Source organism: Monodelphis domestica, chromosome 3 (assembly GCF_027887165.1).
Source record: "Monodelphis domestica isolate mMonDom1 chromosome 3, mMonDom1.pri, whole genome shotgun sequence".
NCBI lineage: Eukaryota > Metazoa > Chordata > Mammalia > Didelphimorphia > Didelphidae > Monodelphis > Monodelphis domestica.
This window is the reverse complement of record NC_077229.1, coordinates 403323658-403342868: the sequence shown is the minus strand read 5'-3', so window position 1 is coordinate 403342868 and position 19211 is coordinate 403323658. Positions and strand designations below refer to the sequence as shown.

At 36.7% G+C, this 19211-nt stretch overlaps 1 protein-coding gene across 11 annotated transcripts in view; it reads right to left on the bottom strand.

The window, feature by feature from the left end:
- Positions 1-19211, bottom strand: part of KIAA1328 (KIAA1328 ortholog) — a 577332-nt gene that overhangs the window by 344192 nt on the left and 213929 nt on the right. For all 11 annotated transcript variants that reach the window (XR_008917189.1, XM_056820799.1, XM_007486737.3 and 8 more), the window contains one exon: positions 10628-10758. Coding sequence is in view for 10 of the 11 variants with exons in the window: in XM_056820799.1 (XP_056676777.1) it covers positions 10628-10758 (131 nt within the window). In the remaining variant the exon portion in view is untranslated. The remainder of the gene's footprint in view (positions 1-10627; positions 10759-19211) is intronic.

The window sequence follows — 19211 nt, the reverse complement described above, 5'->3', positions numbered from 1 at the left end:
GACTTACTTTCCTAATTGTTTGGCTGAGGTTAAAAAATTAAAATGACTTTGCCTTCCCTGGAGCTCACACTGATTAGGCAGTAGAATATAAGGAAAAAGAACCCAAGATTAAAAATTCATGCCAGGTAACCACATGCAGATTACCCATATTTGACCATTCCAGTCTCACTGTAAGGCTATTTTGGCAGGCTAAGGGACAAAAATGAAGGTTAGACCCTAGAACTATCTTACGTGTGAATCTGTTACAAAGAAGGCCTAAATCCAAATTAAGTCCCTTTAAAGAGTTCATTTGGTGCCCATGTGTTTACTGTCTTCAGAGTCCCTTTGGATGTACCAGATGGCCTCACCCTTAGCACATTGGCACATATTGGTAGTAGTACCTCTGTTTCTCTTTCTTTGACTGCTCCCACTGTAACACTGTATCTTTCATAGCCTAGTATATTAAAATCAGCCAGAACACTGGACCAAGTAGCTCCAGATATTGCCTATGATGTTGCCAATAGGAACATCTATTGTTCCTGAAGAGGCTCCATAAAGCAGAGCTCTAAGAATCACTAAGAGGACTCTTTCATTCTGGTAGTCACCTGAATCCAACAAAAATCAACAGCCATTACTAGAGATTAACTATAGAAGACGCCTAACAATCTTTTCTATTCAGAGGTGATAGTGCTTCTCGTGCTTAAAAATACTATGATGTTTTAGCCAAACCCATACATGGCATTCTATCCCCTCTCTGATTTTTCATACTGTCCCTCACATCTGGAATATAGTTCTTTCTTACCTCTCAGAATTCCTAACTTTCTTCAGAGCAAAAACAGGAATGTCATCTCCTACTATGGTAGGCCTTTTTTAAAAGCTCAAAGCAAAAGCATTTCATGAAGTAGCATAATAATAACAGCAGCAACAAAACATCTCCCCATAAACCTGGGGCCTAAGATCCCACAAATACACATAGCAACAGTGGGAAAAGCACACACACACAGTTCACTCATACAGAGGCACACACACAAGGGAACAAGTGGTCAAATAATTTCCCAGAAGTGGATAGTTATGCCATACATACCACTTGAAGTATTTCTTACCAGTGTCCTCACTTTCTTCTTCCTTCTTTGATAGATATTGCCATACCAAGCACTTGGGAAATCTGCTGTCAGAGTTAGAAGACCTAGGTTCCAATACTTAGTTCCTATGTGACCTTGGATAAGTCACTGGACCTCAGTTTTCCCATCTAGGGAGGGAGTTGTATTAGAAGTACAATGAGATCCTTTTCTAAATTGTCATTCCTATACATTCTTTTCACTGGCCCTATTTAATAAGACTCTGAGACAGTACTCATCACTGCAGGACTGTAAGGTTGCATCATAGCACCTTAATTGCTATTTTTAAGTTTAAATTTATTTGCTTGATTATTACATTAAAATGCCAAGTAAATCCCTCCCAAGCCTTCCCCATAAGAGAAGGTATAATTTGACAAAAAAGATACATGTATGTATACATATACATATTTTAATATTTTGTATATTTATATACACATATATATACATACTTATATATATGTATACATATATACACAATGTCTTACTTATTTCTATTTATCAGTGGACATCCACACATACCCACATTTTTACTGATAACCTGCTAACATTTTCTGACCCATAGGCTTCATGAATGGTTTGAAGAAATTATCTAAGAAGATGATTGCAACATTCCTTTGCAACCATAAAGGCTTTCTGACAATTCCATATCAGCCCTTCCTGGAATATAGCATAGAGTTTGGTGATACACTAAAAGTACAATTCAGATCCTGAAAGACATAATAACCTCATTAAATTCAACAAGCATTATTAAGTGACTACATATACAAATCATTAGGCTAGTTATGAAGGAGTAGTAAAATTATTAAGAATTAAACCATGCCCTGAATTCTAGCAGGGAATATAAGTCAATCAGCCAACAAAAATTTCTTAAGTGGTAGACAATATGTTAAATTCTGGGGACTTAAAGTCAATCATCAAATAGTCCATGCCTTCAAAGAGTCTATATTCTAATGGAGGAGAAAATCTGTACATATCTAGAAATAACTTAGAGGGAAAGGCACTAGCATTTGGGGAAGACAGGAAAGGTCTCCTGCAATAATTGTTACTTGAGCTGATTTTTGAAGGAAACCAGGGATTCTCTGAAGGTGAGAAGGGAGAGTTCTGGCAGTTCAAAATGACAGAGATGAGAGATGGAGTATCTTATGGGAAGAACAACAACCATGACAGTATGACTGGGTTACACAGGAAACCAGTTTCAACTACTTCCTAGTGATATGACCCTGGGCAAGTCACTTAACTTACTATCTACCCCAATTTTCTCAAATGTAAAATGAAAGCAATAGCGCTTACCTCATCATAGGGAATTATAGGGAAGATCAAATAAGATAATATTTGTAAAACACCTGGCACAAAAGTGCCAATAAGTGTTTGTTCCTTCCCCTCCTTTTCCTCCCTCCCAGAGTGCAAAGTAGAGAAAAATACAAAGGGAGACAAAGTACCAGGTTGTAAAGAACCTTACATATCAAAGAAAGGAATAAGAGTTTGGTCTAGAAATGATAAAGAATCATTGAATTTTGTTAAGTAGAGCAGTGATAGGGTCAGATGTGCTTTAGAAAAAATGGCTGTTGATGGAGATGCATGGAGATGAGATTGGAAGAGAGAAAGACCTGCAATAGACACATCAATTAAGATGCACTGTAACAGTCCAGATGAGAAGTAATGAAGAACTAAATGACCCCATGTGGTCGTGAGAGTGGAAACAAGGGAATGTGTACAAGGCACATTGTAGAGACAGAAATGACATTTGAATGTCAAGTCAGAAGTTAAGGATGACACTGAGGTTCTGAACTTGGGTGATTGGAAAGATTATGGTGCTCTAAATAGTAGGAGGAAAGTTTAGAAGAGGGTGGTTTGGGGAGAAAAAAAGAAAAATGAGTTCAGTTTTGTATATTTTAAGATTGATATACTTATTTAATTATATAGTTTGAACATGACACTAGACTTTAGGACTAGGGCTAAGATGTATAAATTTGGGAATCATCTGCACATCATCTGGAAGCTGATAAGATTACCAAGTGAGAGTATATAGAAAAAAGAGAATGAGGCTCAAGTTAGAGTTCTAAGTGATACCTAGAGTTACTGTAGATAATGACTAGCAAAGGAGACTAAGAACTAATGGTAAGGGGGAAGCTAGGTAGCTCAGTGAATAGAGAATCAGGTACTGAGACAGGAGGTCCTTGGGTTCAAATCTGGCCTCAGATACTTCCTTGCTGTGTGACCCTGGGAAAGTCACTTATTCTGCATTGTCCAGCCCTTTCCATTCTTCTGCTTTAAAATCAATACACAGTATTGATGCTAAGATGGAAGGTACAGTTCCAGGAAAAAAAAAAAGTAATTGTCAAACAGGTGGGAGGATAGCCAAAAGAGAACAGGGTCGTGAAAATACAGAGAGAATATTCAGGACAAAGTAGTCAACAACCTTCAAAAGTAGAAGATTGGTCAAGAAAATATGGGAAATGAGAAACGGGCATTAGATTTGTTCATTAAGAAAGAGCTTACTGGCTAGGTATATGCATAAGTATTTAGTTAGGTAGAAGCATAGGTAGCCATAATAATGAACATTAAAATATACTAAGTTATCAGTCAGTCCCCAAGCATTTATTTAGTACTCTACTTACTATGTGAGAGGAAAGATTGGTTTTCTTTTCTAGCACAATGCTGGGCACATAGTTATGCACTTAGTAAAATGCTTTCTGACCAAATGACTTCAGATTTCTAACAAAACATTGTTTTCATTTCTCCTTTTGCACATATCATATGCATTCTTATACCATAGTTATCTGAATTAATGTTCACACTTCCTTATTCCTACCCCAACCTTGTCTCCAATTAGACTATAAACCCCTTGGTGGCAGGGTCTATGTATTATTTTAGTTTTGTATCCACAGTGTTAAGGCACAGCTCCAAAGGCACACAATAGGCAATGAATGATTGTGTGTCATATTATTTTGTTAAAAAGTTAGGACAGGAAACCTGGGTCCAGTCCTAGTTATACCTCAGTTGGCTCTGTGATCTCAAACAATTTTCTGAGGTTACGTTTCCCTATATGAAAAAATAAAAGCGATGGGTTAATTTTTAAAGTGCTTTTCAGCTCTAGCAATTTACAAACCCACAAACAAAGAAAAGGTAAACATAAAAGAGTTTTGATAGAAGAGAACTGAAGGAATTCATATTAGATGACCATAACATTCTCATTAAAGTAGGAAGTGAGGTCAGCAGCATGCTGCAAATGAGGGAACTAGAAGTAGAGATGATTCCCCTAAACAGAATGGAGATAAAGACTAGATAATATGATGTGCCACCTGTGTCAACAATTAGGTAACGCCTAAGACTGCAGAATTAAGTGATTTTTTTAAAAGTTCTGTACTGTCAGTGATAATCTTTGACTTATTACACAAAATCTGCCTCTATAGACCTAGGAGAATCTTTTAATTGAAAGGGACTTAGGGATCACCTATTTTAGGGTTTCTCAATCACTGCATGAACTAGAAGCTTTCTGCAGCTAATTTTTATTAGTTACAAAACTTAGAGTACCAAAGGTCATAAAAACTTTTTTTAAATGACTACTAATTTCTGTATTGTGGGCCCCTACAGTCAGTTTGCTTTTTCTTCTCAGATGAAGGTTCTCAGCAACCATGTTAATGAAAGACTACACTAAAGCTGCAGATGGTTGAATGGTCAATGGTAAAGAGTTTATATTTTTTACTGGTGCTCAGTACACTTTTGTGGGGTGAGGGAATTGATCTAGTGCAGTCTTCTACCTATACCAGCCAAGCAGCTCAGTGTTAAATGCCTTCAAATCAAAACAAGAACAAGAAGCTTCACAACCACATTTCTGTATGCTGCTTGAAAGTATATACCAGCTGAAAGTATCCATGGAAACAGTAAAGGAATAGGAGGTGGCCCTGAGACTCAATATTGCATGTGACTTTAAGTACCAAATAATAGTAGAAAATGATGCTTCTGATACTGAGAGGATTAAAATGACCCAGGAATTAAGATGTTATTCCTAAGCAAAGGGGGTGGGGGGGAGAAACCACAGCACAAACAACTTCTGTTGAAATTTTTAAGAAAAATGTGTAGCAGGTGATCAGATAAGAAAGTGGAAGAGCTCCATAAACAGATAGACGGCCGTCATCCTAAAGTCCATCTTTAGATTTGGAGAGTGCTGATGAAGCAGCAGTATCCACTACCACAGTCCATAACCTGCTTTTCCTCACAGAGGACAAAAACATAGGGGGAAAATGCAATCGTGTCCTGGGGATTCCTTTAGTTCATCTTCCAACATAAACAAACAAAAGTAATCTATTAAATTTTATAACAACTTGAAGTACAGATTGCAGTTTGAGTGGCAAAAGAATGGTAAGGACCTAACCTTGAGGGGGAAGTGCCATCTAGACTGCTGACCTACCTTTTCCTCAGTGTACAAAGTGCTGAAAGAGCAGCTAGATGGGGCCACAGTGCACAGAGTATTGGACCTGAAGTAAAGAAGATTCATCTTTCCTGAGTTCAAATCTGACCTCAGATGCTTCTTAGCTGGGTAACCCTGCACAAGTCACTTAATCCTGTTTGTCCCCATTTATACATGTGTAAAATGACCTGGATAAGGAAAAGGCAAACTGCCACAGTATCTTTGCCAAAAAATCTCAAATGGGGTAATGAAGAGTTGGACATTATTGAAACAACTGAACAATAATTGAAACAAATTATTGATAGAATGCCACAAATTTTTAAAAGGAAGGTAGCTTTGTCAGTGAGAGAATAAAGTTTTAAATTACTTGAGTTATATGATAAAAGCACTCAAGATTTTAAGATGCAAAAAACAATGATGTTCAGTCTGTCTGACTTTTTGTGGCCCAGTTAACCATACTGTCCTTAGGATTTTCATGGCAAAGATATTTGCCTAGTTTGCCATTTCCTTCTCTTGTAAATTAAGGCAAGGAAAGGTCAAGTTGATTTTGCCCTGGGTCACAGAGGTAGTAAGTGAGGCCAAATTTGAATTCAGGTCTTCCTGACTCTTGGTCCAGTACTCTATCCAGTGAGACACCTAGTTCCTCCTCCCAAAAACATTCATGAGAAACAATTCATTCACCTAGTTAACAAAAGAAGAATGGCTTCTTTTAGTACTGAAGAGAGTATTAGACTAAAGAGCTCAGCCCAAATGCCACTTTGGACACTTTCCAACTATGTGACCATGAGCAATTCCCTTAACTTTTCTGAACATCAGTTTCTTTATCTATAAAATGAAGATAGCAGTATCTGTAGTGCATTCATCACAAAATTAGTAGTGGTTGTCTCTTGGTGACTGAGAATGACAATTGTCTTTGTGCATTATCATCTATTGATGTACCTTCATGTGGCTTTGAAGTCCAAAGACTGAGGTGCAAAGTTTGTGGCACATGGGGCATGGGACTCCACAAAATTACTATGAGCTTAGCTAAATGAAGGATATATTGTGTTTTGTGGACAAAGGCCAGCTAGTAAAGGAATGTGTTAAATTTGTTTGTGGTTGGACTTTGAATATGTATATATGTGGTCACCAGGGATTTAATTTCTAAATTCCAAAATGAATTATTAAAGTAAATGGAATTTAGAGTAGTATATTTACAATAGAAGGAAGATATTAAGGAATGAGAAAGAGAGAAAAAAAAACTCTGGCTTCTTCTGATACCAGTTAGAATCTCTAAGCCCCAGCCAGGGGGAGAGCATCTCAAGAAGATGGGCCTTACCTGGAGGCTTCACACCTCCAGAAATGCGGGGTCACTAAGTCAGCTTTTCACTCACCAACAGTAACAGTCTAAAAGAAGTCTGGGTGTCTGCCTTCTGGTCGCTCCTCAAGGGTCTGTCTTCCAGCCACTCCTCCTAGTCAGTGCCCAAATCTCTGAAAGACTGTCCGAATGTCTGAGTACAAATGCATGATCCGAATACGAATGATCCAAATGTCCAAATTATCTCCTTCTGCCTTTTGGTCCTCTTTTAAAGATCTTTTTCTCTTGTATCACCTCCCCTAAATTTCATGTCTACCAATCACAGCAGATGCTTTTCTCCAGGACTTGCCACTCTTTAGTTCTAACCTTCTTTGGTTAGATTTTCTCCAGGACTACCCACTCTTTAGTTCTCACCTTCTCTGGTTAGATTATCTTTTGGGGTTACTTAACACCTTTTTGTGGTTAATTCACCTTTTTTATTTACTTAACACCTTTTTGTAGTTAAAATCTAAAAATAGATTCTGGCTTCACTATAAAGGAAAAGCTAAGTACCTTCATTGTTATAATTAGGAGATTACAATTCTAGCTTCACAATAAAGAAAGAGCTAAGTATCTTCATTGTTACAATCAGGAGAGAGCTAAATCCAATCTTCACAAATGGTAGAAGAAATCTAAATTTTATTTACCAAGGTATAATGTGGGGTGCAGGCTGTGGGGGAGAGAGGTTGAGGTTATCAGAGGGAAGTTGGGGGTTATAAGTGAGATTCAGAAAAAAAAGATAAAAAATGACAAAAGGTTTGAGGAAAATAAAAGATAAAAACTCTCTTAGGAAGAGGGTTTTTTTTCTTTTGCTGAAAATGAAAGAAATAGAAACAAATATGACATATACTCTACACAGAAGCAAAATCTTAAGTCGGAACACTGCTGGTGAATTGTGGGTGAATGTGAATATGAAACAACCTATATAACCTAATCTGAGCCAGATGGCAACCAACTTTAGGAAGAAAAAATGAACAAGTCTTTCAGCATCAAATGAATGCCTCATGAACAATAAACAGCTGCCATCTCCACCTCAAAATCTTGAAATTCTTTTTTTTTTTCCAAAGGGTAAATGCTTTGCTTAGGAAATCAATGAAATTTTACATTTATCTGATCCATGGCTATTCATTGGGAAAGCCAAAAGCTTAAAACTCTCCACTTGTCCACCCTCAACTAAAGCCTCTGGCCTACCAGTTCAAAATCAGTGTTTTTTTATTTAGAGACAAAAGATAGAGTGCAGCTATCACCTTTTGGAAACAAAGGCCAGCAAAAGCCATGTCTTTATCATTCTTCATGCTTTCCCCAAAAATAGCTTTCTTGGAAAAGAAGCTCATAATCCAGGCTCAGAATCCCCAGAATGACCTCAGTGCCAGCAATGAGAATGTGTCCAATTCACCTCTTTCCACTGAGAAGGAAAAGAAGCCCTCCTCACCACAGTTCAGAGAGGCTTTTCAACAAAAGTGAAACACTGATAATACAGTTGTGCTCTAAGCTGGAATTGATCTGGAGAATCTTTTGACCTAGCCCTTAAAGGAAACAGTTGCTTCTGCCTGCTTCTAGGAGGCAAGTGGGTCAGTTGTCTCTCAATGACAAGGCCTATAAGCATTCTTTAATTGTCAACTCCATTTCCACAGAAGCTAGGATTGAGACTGAATACACCAAAAACTTTCTAAGGATAGGACTCTTTGTCTTAAACACTCAAAGTGACAACCCAGAGAGTGTAAGACTCCTCTAAAGTGCTACACCAATGCTTCTGAGGACTCTCTGGACACATGAAGGCTAGGCCAAAGAAACAGAGGCACCAACAGTTCCTACTGCTATATAAGGATTAGAATACATGAGTTCAGAAGGCTAACCAACTAGTCAGAGGATAATGCACTTTTCCCCAGCAGTCACTCACAAAAACTACTAACAACTAAAAAGATGCAATATTGCCAGAACGGAAAGGAATACCTTCACCACTGAAATCATGGTTTCTTAAACTAAAAAGTATTCCCCTTTATGAAGTATATCTTTTTCATACACATGGCTCCGGTTGTTGCCGGAACACAAAAAAGGCAACACTGTCATACTTCTGCTGGAGTTGCTGATCATCTGCTCTCCCTCTGTGCCCCTCTCTCCTCCCACTCCTCATTTGTAGATTGTGGGGAAGTGGAGACAAGAAGCAGAGAGTAGAAGGGTCTAAGAGCTCATTTGGGGGCAATTTTAATAACTATAAATCAGTCTCTAATAAAACTTACCAAGAAATGACTAGCCTAAACAGAAACCACTCTAACCCAAGGGTGGCTTCCAGCTCTCCAGTCACAGGGGGGGGGGGGGGGGGGGGGGGAGGAAGGGTCAGATCCTCTTATATAGATGTCTTTGGAGCCCCCTAGTGACTCCCTATTGTCACTACATCTTACAATGTTACAGGAAAGGCTCACATCTGGAACCGACAGAATGGACCCTAAATCTCCACTTCACACCACATCTGATGTAGGGAAAAAAATCAAGACTAGGACTCCCTCGCAGATCCTTCTCCAACACGCCTAAGAAGTCTGACCAGAATTACCTTGCCTAAATAATTGCCCTGTTCTATAAAGCTGACAAGCACAGAGTATTTTCAGAGATGGCAAAAACAAGCTTATTTGTGACATCCTTCCTCCCCTTTATGGTAATACAAATTTTCAAGCAGCAAGGTAGAAACAAAATGTCATAAATAAATTACTATTACTTAACTTTCATACCCCTAAAATGTAGTGACATACTCCCCTTAAAAGTCTGGGGAAGCACATTTCCCACTGGAAATATAACATGTTAAAGAAGTGGTCTGGAACAGCCAGATAGCTAGATAGCTAGATAGCACAGAATCTGGCCCTGGGTTCAAATCTAGTCTCAGATACTTCCTAGCTGTGTGACCATGTGCAAATAATCATTTAATCCCGATTGCTTAACTTTTACTGCTCTTCTGCCCTAGAATTGATATCAATTCTAAGAAAAAAGATAAGGATTAGTTTGTTTTTATTATGACATATTAAAAGAAGAGTTCATTATCCCTATCACAGCACATCAATCTTAAAAACTAGCATATATACTTTCAAGTATTGATTAATATCAATTCATAATTTAAAAAACCCAACAGTTTCCATTTTAGTTCATTTTTATATTTATACTTTATGTTCATATAAATATCAGAGAGAGAACAATGTGCTTCAGGGATAATAGCTTGGAGTCAGAAAGATCTGAGTTCAAACTACCTAAGCCCCTGAGAGCGCAACCATGGGCCAATCACTTTGGTCCAGGCAATTTTCTCTGACTTCTAATTACATAAAAACCCCAAGTTATAGAAGTTACCTATACAGCATCAATGGAGGCAGTTCTCCCACTACAAGTTTTACTCAGACAAAATCACAAATCTAAGACCAGATTACTAGAAAGTCAAGAGCTATGTGTATTTCTTTTGTACAATATAACCTCAAAGAGAGAAGAGCCATTTTATCAAGTGTTCATGCTGACCTCTGGACACTGGAAAAGGAGAGGGGAGGGAAAGAATGGGAGATAAAGAAGAAAGAGAAAAGGGGGGGGCAAAAGAAAAGAGATAGAGAGAAGTGAAAAAGAAGAGAGAAGGAGTTGGGGAGAAAGAGGGAAGTGGGGGAAATGGAAGGTAGAAGCACTAATTAAACTGACTTAGGGTAGCACTTCTAAACTGCAAAGTAATGAAAAATGAAGGTGTTCTTTTTATTTCAGCATCTTGCTGGTCTCACCATCATAAACAAGAAAATAAGACAAAAGGGTCTGGCTTACCTGTTGTTGCTCCTTCACTTTACCAGTACCAAGCTCTGAGAGGGACAAAGTGAGTTTCTCCTGCTGTTCAGAAAGGTATTTCTGATAAAGTTTCAGAAGCTCCTGGCACTCTCTATATTGCTGCTGCAGGGGTGAGATAGCAAGTTAAGGAAAAAAGAAACTTTCCAATCTCATCTCCAGATGATTCTGCCTCTTCCAGAAGACAGCCCCAACCAATAGAGTTCAGACAGACAGGTATGGAGGTGAAAAAGCTTAAGATTAAAAATCAACATATCCAAAAAAATAAACAAAGTAATAATATTGACAATGACTTGAGCAATGATATCTCATTCAAAGATGCCTTTTCTTCCTAATTATCAAATATACAAAAACAAGTAGAGTTAATGAAGGAATAAAAGTAGTTATAATTACTTCCTAAGTCACAAATTATATTAAACTTCAACAAATATTTATTGATCATCTTAGGTATCATGTGCTCAGAACCATTCACCACTAGAGATTTAAAATAAAAAACAACCTAAAAAATTTTCCCTGTTCTTAAGGAGCTTAAATTTTACTGAGACAACGTGAACAACAAAAAAAAAAGCCTATGATTTAATTATAAAAGCCAGTCAAGTCAACATTTCATTTTCAAACTGCAGGGCACAGAGTCACTTGTCTATGCATCCACTCAGTCCTTTGAATTTAATTATCAACCTAAAAAAAAAAATATATATATATATATATATATACCATAGCCCACACACACAACTCTCTGGTCTCTTCAAACTTGGAAGATGTTCAATAAATGAAACTGCAAATATACCTGTTCACCAAGGTCATAATCTGTGGGAGGCAGGCATTTGTGACCAGGAGAGAAATCTGTTCTTCACCTGTCATTGTAGTAATTTCTTCCCTTGTCCCCTGCCAAACAGAATATAATTTCTGAATCTCCCCCCATATTTAATTATGCATACTGCTGGTATAATACTCATTGTCCAAAGGTATTACTCTGTATAAATACCTTAAAAACAAGTTGTCATGATTAAGGGCTGGAATAGTATTTCTTAAATGTCAAATATAGTGCCTGGTTTCAGTATTCCTTAACATTTTCATGACCTAATCATTGCTTCTGGGCAGGTTCTTGTTCTAATCACTTTTGCCAATCATGACTGCATAAATAACTGACTGCTTCATTATTCCCATTATCAGCCTTTTTAAAAAAAAGTCAGAAATGGTTGGTAGGAGAGAAGCTGGTTTTGGTAAGGGGTCAGGTTACTAATCTTGGAGACTAAATTAATAAGGAGAGCTTGTGGAATACTTTACTCAGCATTTTAGAAAAAATAATGGTATAAACAGTGGTCTAAATAAGCTAATAGGTTTTCAGAGTCAATCCATCTTAGACCAGCCTGGTTTTACATTTTTGTGCATTTTGTCAGCAAGCTCCAAAAGACTGGAATGATTTGTGGTGGTCTCAGGAGCCTCTGCCAGCTATGATGTATATAAAAGGAATTTTTTATTCCAGCTGTAACCATAGGCAGTAATGTTTATAGAAGGTGAACATATTAGCCTGGACACAGGGTATGAATTTTACTCTCGAAAAAGCTAGTTCAATTATACAGCCTAAGAGTTAAATGTCAGTATTTGAAGACAAATTATAGGCAAATTCATTTAAACCCATGTTATGTGGCAGAATATAAAAACAGACAGTCCTATCTTTATCAATTTTTTATGTCCTTCTTAATTCACCAGATTTCCAAATTCCCCTTTCATTCCCCTACCCATACCCCACCTACCCCCAGGCATAATAAGATTTCAACTCTTCATCTGGACAGCATGATTCATGTTTTTAAAACTGTGGGTGAAATGCCTGCATCACTGATTTTAGGGGTACACTGAAAGCCCAGATAGATCTATCTTTATTGTGCTCCAATGAAAGAAAATGAAATAATAAACACAGTTAAATGCAACCAAAGTTTTGCACACCCCAACCAAAACACACTAGCATCTAACTCAGATGAACAATACAGCATTCATTAGAAACTCATTCCAGGAAGTAAAGGGAATTTTTCTTTAAATATCAATAGGGAAGCAGAGCTTACTGGATAGAGCCAGCTTTAGAGCCACAAAGATCTGGTGCTTCAAGATCTACCATTTAGACCTATAGTCTGGAAAATGATGAAAAAGGTACTTAACTTCTCAATGTCATATGTAAACTCTCCAAGAATATAAACTGCATAAAAGGTACCAATCTGCATTGTAAGAGAAGATTTCTTCACCTAGGTATAAGTGAAAATATATTTATTAAGCTACATTTACCAAGTTATGTGCCAAGGGCTAAGAAAACAAATCCAAAAGGCAATGCAGACTGTATTTAAGGAGGGAATCAACAGATATACAGGCCAGGGAAAGATACCTCGGTTTGGAGAGATTAAGGTGGCAAGCTGAGTGAGAATAAAGTAGACTGACATGCCCTTTCCAAGATCAATGACAATACTGATTGGATTATGATTCTAGACTGGAAAGAGGGAAGAACACTAACATGGGTGATATGGCAGCCAGTGGAAAAAAATCTGACAAGTTCTTTGAATCAACAAAATCACAGATATAGCCTTTATTCCTATAAATTGGAAATTATATATAAATATATAAATGAAATTTATTGTTAAATAAATTCACCTAAGTCTAAACATTTGATAATCAAATTAACAGAGTCTGAGGTATATGAGGGAGGTTATAAATAGCTGCTTCTGAAAAAAAAAACACTAAAATAAATGCCTTCAGGAAAATGCAGAAAGGAAGGGAGGGAGGGAAGGAGGGAGGGAGAGAGGAAAGGTGGGAGTAAAGAAACCTTAAAACTATATAAAACTTAGCTATTACTATGCAGAGAAAAGGGAAGTAAAAGATATGGAGGACATGAAAGAAGGAAAACTGTGTGAAGAACAAATTTGTGATGGGAAGGAATTAAGTATTTCAAGCTAGTGCAACAATTTAGAACATAGTCCAGCCTGTGACCTCTGAAGTTACTTGGGTCAGCTCTCAATGACTAGAATATGCAAGTAACCCAAAGAAGAGGAAAAGATGAAAACCACAGTTTTATTTTATTTTGTTTTAAAGTTATCATCCTTTTCTTTTATTCTTTAAGCTCTTTTCCTCTAACATTTACCAAAGATTTGGAGGCAGAAATAAAAATAAAATACCAGTTCACATCCCACTGAAGACTTTCAGATAGCTACACAAAAAGAGTGTCAGGTTGTAGAAGCCTTATTTACGCCATAAGAACTATTATAACCTGACAATATATGAGACAGAAATAACCACAGCTTGAACTCTTGTCACAAAAACAAGTTGAAAAAGGCAAACAGTGGGATTGAAATTCTGCTTATACTTTTAAACAATTCAACAATAGCCAATAAGTACAACACTGTGCTATGAGCAGGGGGAGGAGGGGTCATGGGAGGCACACCATATTTAGGCAACAGGAATATGATAGACAAGCAAATAATTGTAATACATGAGGGAAATGCAAATGCTATGGGGAAGCAAGAGTAGAAAAGGCATTAATGACTAGGGTGGAAGGGATTCAGAAAGGCTTCAAGGAAGTGGAGGCTTTTGAATTGGTCTTTAAAGGATGTAGTGGAGATTTAGCAATCAGAGAGAAGGGTATCTCAGGCACTGAAGGAAGTATGAGAAAAGTCATTTAAGCAGTGTGAAGATTGGATTTGGCTCTCTCCTGATTGTAACAATTAAGGTATTTAGCTCTTCCTTGATTGTGAAAATTAAATTGTAATCCCATCTAGTTTTAGATTTTAACCCCCAAAGTGTAAAGCACAGTACTTAAAGTTGAGTATGGAGATCTACCTATTTTGGATTTTAACCACAAAAAGGGGTGAACACCCATTTCATACATTGAGTGGGAGGTCTCTGACCTACGTGTGAAAGAGTGAGTAGTCCTGGAATTGAGCATTGGCTGTGATTGACAGACTTAAAAATTTAGGGCAATTGACACAAGAGGAAAAGGTCTTTAAAAGTGGAAACAAAGACACACAGAGGACAGACAATCAGACTTCGAGTGAAGAGAGACTTGAAGGGAGACACGGAGTGAACACAGATACTTAGAGAAGAGACACTTGGAGTGAAGACTGCTGGAGTTGAGGCTGATAAAAGAATCTGATGATAGAACTGACAACGTGTTGAGTGTAAAGCTAAAGGATGACTTCCTCCCTTACCCTTTCTGGAGGCCAGGAAAGGCTCATCCTCTTGAGACTCTTTTCCCCTGGCTGGGGCCTTAGAATTGCTACCTGGTGCGCACTCTCTCTCTCTCTCTCTCTCTCTCTCTGTGTGTGTGTGTCTGTCTGTCTGTCTGTCTGTCTGTCTGTCTGTCTGTCTGTCTCTGTCTCTGTCTCCCTCTCTCTGTCTCTCCTCTCTGACTCTCTCTGTCTGTCTGTCTGTCTCTCTCTCTCTCCCTCCCTCCCTTTTTTCTCTTCCTTAATATCTTCCCTCTATTGTAAAAATAAACTACCATAAATTCCATTTTACTTTCATAATTCATTTTGGGGATTTAGAAATTAAATTCCTGGCAAATAATTAAATGTTCAGTCAAACCATAAAAATTAACAGCAGGAAGACACAGAGTAGGTTCAGGGGATTTCTAGGCCACATATTTGGCAGGAGATGGCTTCTCACCATTAATGGGTATTGCCAAGGATCCATCTATTCAATTATTGGCAAAGGATAAGGAAATCTTCATTGAAATTAATGCTCTGGGTTTATAAACCAAAATTTTAACTTTTAATTAAAGAATAATGATTTTTAACCAAACCAAAAAACATCCTAATACAAAATAACAGTATCTAGATCTAGATCTATGCATATACACACAAAACATACATTTATATATGTATGAACATATGTATAGCTAGCTCAGTGACTATTCTGGCCAACATTTTATTTAAATTGCTGAATCACACCATTTCTTAATGTCTTTGTACCCATTTAATTGGAATAAAGATTTTTTTCCAATACACTATTGAATTAAAAGTTTCAAAGGCACATATAGCTTTTCCTAAAAATTACCAGGACACGTAACATGTTTCCATCTCTAAGTTCCCCTTCTTCTATCTCTCCCCATCCCCCCAAAATTATTATGTGCAAATTTCTGAGAACCATAAAAATCTGTATATGAGACCTAAATTATATAACCCAGCTTGGTGCTCACTGATGATATATGCAACACAAAATGGATTTCTGGTAATAATAAGAAAGATTGATTCCAAGATGAATTGGTTACCCGAGCTAGACAAGAACTCCACATGAATGTTCACGCCCTTTTATCAAGTTGTGGTCTGTGCCTAGAGTACAACCTGCTGATCTGACTTTGAAATTTTCCATTTAATTAAAAGGAAAGTTTATGGAAAATGTACAGCAGTCGTTCAGGAAGGCAGCATTTTTAAATCTCTCTTCTTAATCTTATGATTCAAGGAGCTTATTCTAAATGGCACAAACATTTCCAATCAGGCACAGGACAATTAAAATGTTCTTTGGATCTTAAAAAGATAGGCTCTACCCTCAATTCTACCCTTTTTCCATGTTCATTATCTATGATCAAGGTACACAAAAAATGAGCTAAAGAATTCCATTTAGTTAACAAGTTTCCTGATAGCATTATGGATAAATGGAGAAGTGGCTTAAGCCATATGGGGAAAAAAAAAACCTGGGTTTAAGTCTCACCTTTGATAAAAAGTTGGCTTTGTGACTCCGGGCAAATTATTTAACCTCTCTGTGCCCTGACTTGCAGAAAAGTTTTCTACCTGGTATTCCTCTATGTAACAAAATCAGAGGTCTGAACAAAAAGGGGAGAAAAATGACTTCTAGAATACTTCATATTATAAACACTTTATACATGTAAATTACAGTTTGTAAATGTTATTTATTAATTTAATTGTCTTATAATCATTGTTGATGGGGCTCAGACATACAGTCCAAAGACAAGTCACTATACTGCTATTATTCATGCTTATTTGTGTTCCAGAAATTTTTGCATGAGTGGACAAAATAATTACTATTGTAATTGAATAAAAGTATTAAGATAAAAGCTCGTAATTTTCCTACTAGGTTTTAATTCCAACTAGGTCTATATGTTCAAAGATTTTCATTCCAAGTACTTTGAGATTTTGAGTATTTGACATGGCAACATATTTGTTCTTAAATTTGTATAGATCAAGGTTATAACAAAGTGGTTGTGGATAACAACAGTTCAGTCTATTTTGATGTTCCAGTTCTAGTACAGTTTAGCTATTGAATTTTCAAGTAGATATTGGGGTTTGTATTTATAGTATAAGGGTTTATCATCTGTTAATTTATGAAGGGATAGAAAACTTCTATATAGAACTCTAGCTACACTGACTATTCCCCTTCCCCCATCCCCCAGGTATCCAATAAGTGCTTGATTTTTTTTTGTACCTGTCAATGATATGTGAGTTTCCTCCATTTGATTGCATAATAAATGCTGATCAATAAAGATCATTCCAGAGAATCTTTCTGTAATCTCTGGTTGCAATGATCTGATTCTGAATCACCATAATAAACCCATTTATATAAGTAAATCCAACCGACTCAGCTATTTGTTTGACAGTTCTTTGTGGATAAATATACTATTGATTGAGTTCAAATGGGAATATTTTTGATTATACTCTTGGACATTAACTTCTTCATAGTTTCTATCTAGAGACAAATTAATTGATAAATACAGTGTTTATGTACTTACTATGTGCAAAGCACTGGAGATACAAATATCAAAGTATAATAGTCCTTGATTTCAAGGAATGTACTTTCTAATGGGGGAGATATACATATGGAAGGTTTCAGCTACAAGTCAGAAGGAAAATTGAGATAAATAATTTCTGATTACATTAAATCCAGTAGCACTTATCTTTTTGCCAACCATAACTATTGCTTTGTGTTCCAAAAGTATTTCTGTACATTTTAAATCTATTTATTGTATGTCTGAGAACTTGAATGAATAATCTTCCTTATTTTTGTTAAGTATTCATCCTTCTACTGTTGCCTTGGGGTAATGAGACCTACATTTCCTTAACATCCTATATTCCTGGAAAGACAACTTCTAGATCCATTGTCATACTTTTTACCATGTCAAAAGAATATATTAAGAGGGGCATTGCAAAGGTAGGCATTGATTACTCTAAATATATTCTTCCTATTAACCTCTGACATCAAGATGCCATTTAGTCTCCTAACATACTCTTAGCATATTTCCCCTTTGATAGCCTTATGCCTTGCCTAGAGAAGGCCTGGAGAAAGGAATTTGCAAGCATATTCTTTCCCTTGTTGATTTAATATGGTTTGCAGGACTAAAGCTCAAACCTGTAAGTTTGTATTCTTTCTTGGTAAATATTAAGAATCTTACACTTACTTACTGAGAAGAAATGACATTTTTATATTGATGGAGAAAACTCCCACAAGATGAAGTAGCTATTTATTATGGCTTTCAGTGGAGTCATATAACTTGTCATCCATATACATCCAATGATTAATACAATGTTTTCATACAACTCTTTTGTCTTGAAAGTCACTGTTTTATTCTGAACATATGATAATAAGTTTAAGACTAGGTAGAATCACAGTAAGTTTAAACTTTAGTTTTCCCTGGAACATATATTTTAGAGCAATTGTTCTTTACATTATCATGTTGGTGATGTGTTTTTTCAAGAATAGTATTTTTTCATGCACACACCAAATACTCCAACATTCTCACTATATTTGTATCTACTTTACAAATCTGCTATGAGTAAGGAACTAAGTCAAAGACTTTGTGACATTCAATAAAGTTTTAGTATGTGTTACATACAGCTCTTATGAGTGACTTATTGGATTATCACTCAATAGGAAATGAGCTGCTTTTTATACCACTGGGACTTTTTGATATTTCCTTTTCACTCCTCAACCAATATGTTGTTTTCCTCTAAGTGTTTATAGATCTTTTGAGTAAAACAAGTGATAAGTGTTTTGATTAAAGCAAATAAACATGTAGTTGACCTGTTTTTAGAGTCATCACTGATATTCTCAAATTTTGGCAATAAATATACAATGCCTTGTTAAGAAAGATAGGCTCAATTAATACATTGCTGGTGGAGTTGTAAATTGATCCAACCATTCTGGAAGGCAATTTGGAACTATGCCCAGAGGGTGCTAAAAGACTGTCTACCCTTTGATCCAGCCATAGCACTGCTGGGTTTGTACCCCAAAGAAATCATAAGGAAAAAGACTTGTACAAGAATATTCATAGCTGCGCTCTTTGTAGTGGCAAAAAAATTGGAAAATGAGGGGATGCTCTTTAATTAGGGAATGGCTGAACAAATTGTGGTATATGCTGGTTATGGAATACTATTGTGCTCAAAGGAATAATGAACTGAAGGAATTCCATGTGAACTGGAACGACCTCTAGGAACTGATGCAGAGTGAAAGGAGCAGAACCAGGAGAACATTGTACACAGGGAATGATACACTGTGGTACAATCAAATGTAATGGACTTCTCTACTAGTAGCAATGCTTCAGAACAATTTGGAGGGACTTATGAGAAAGAAC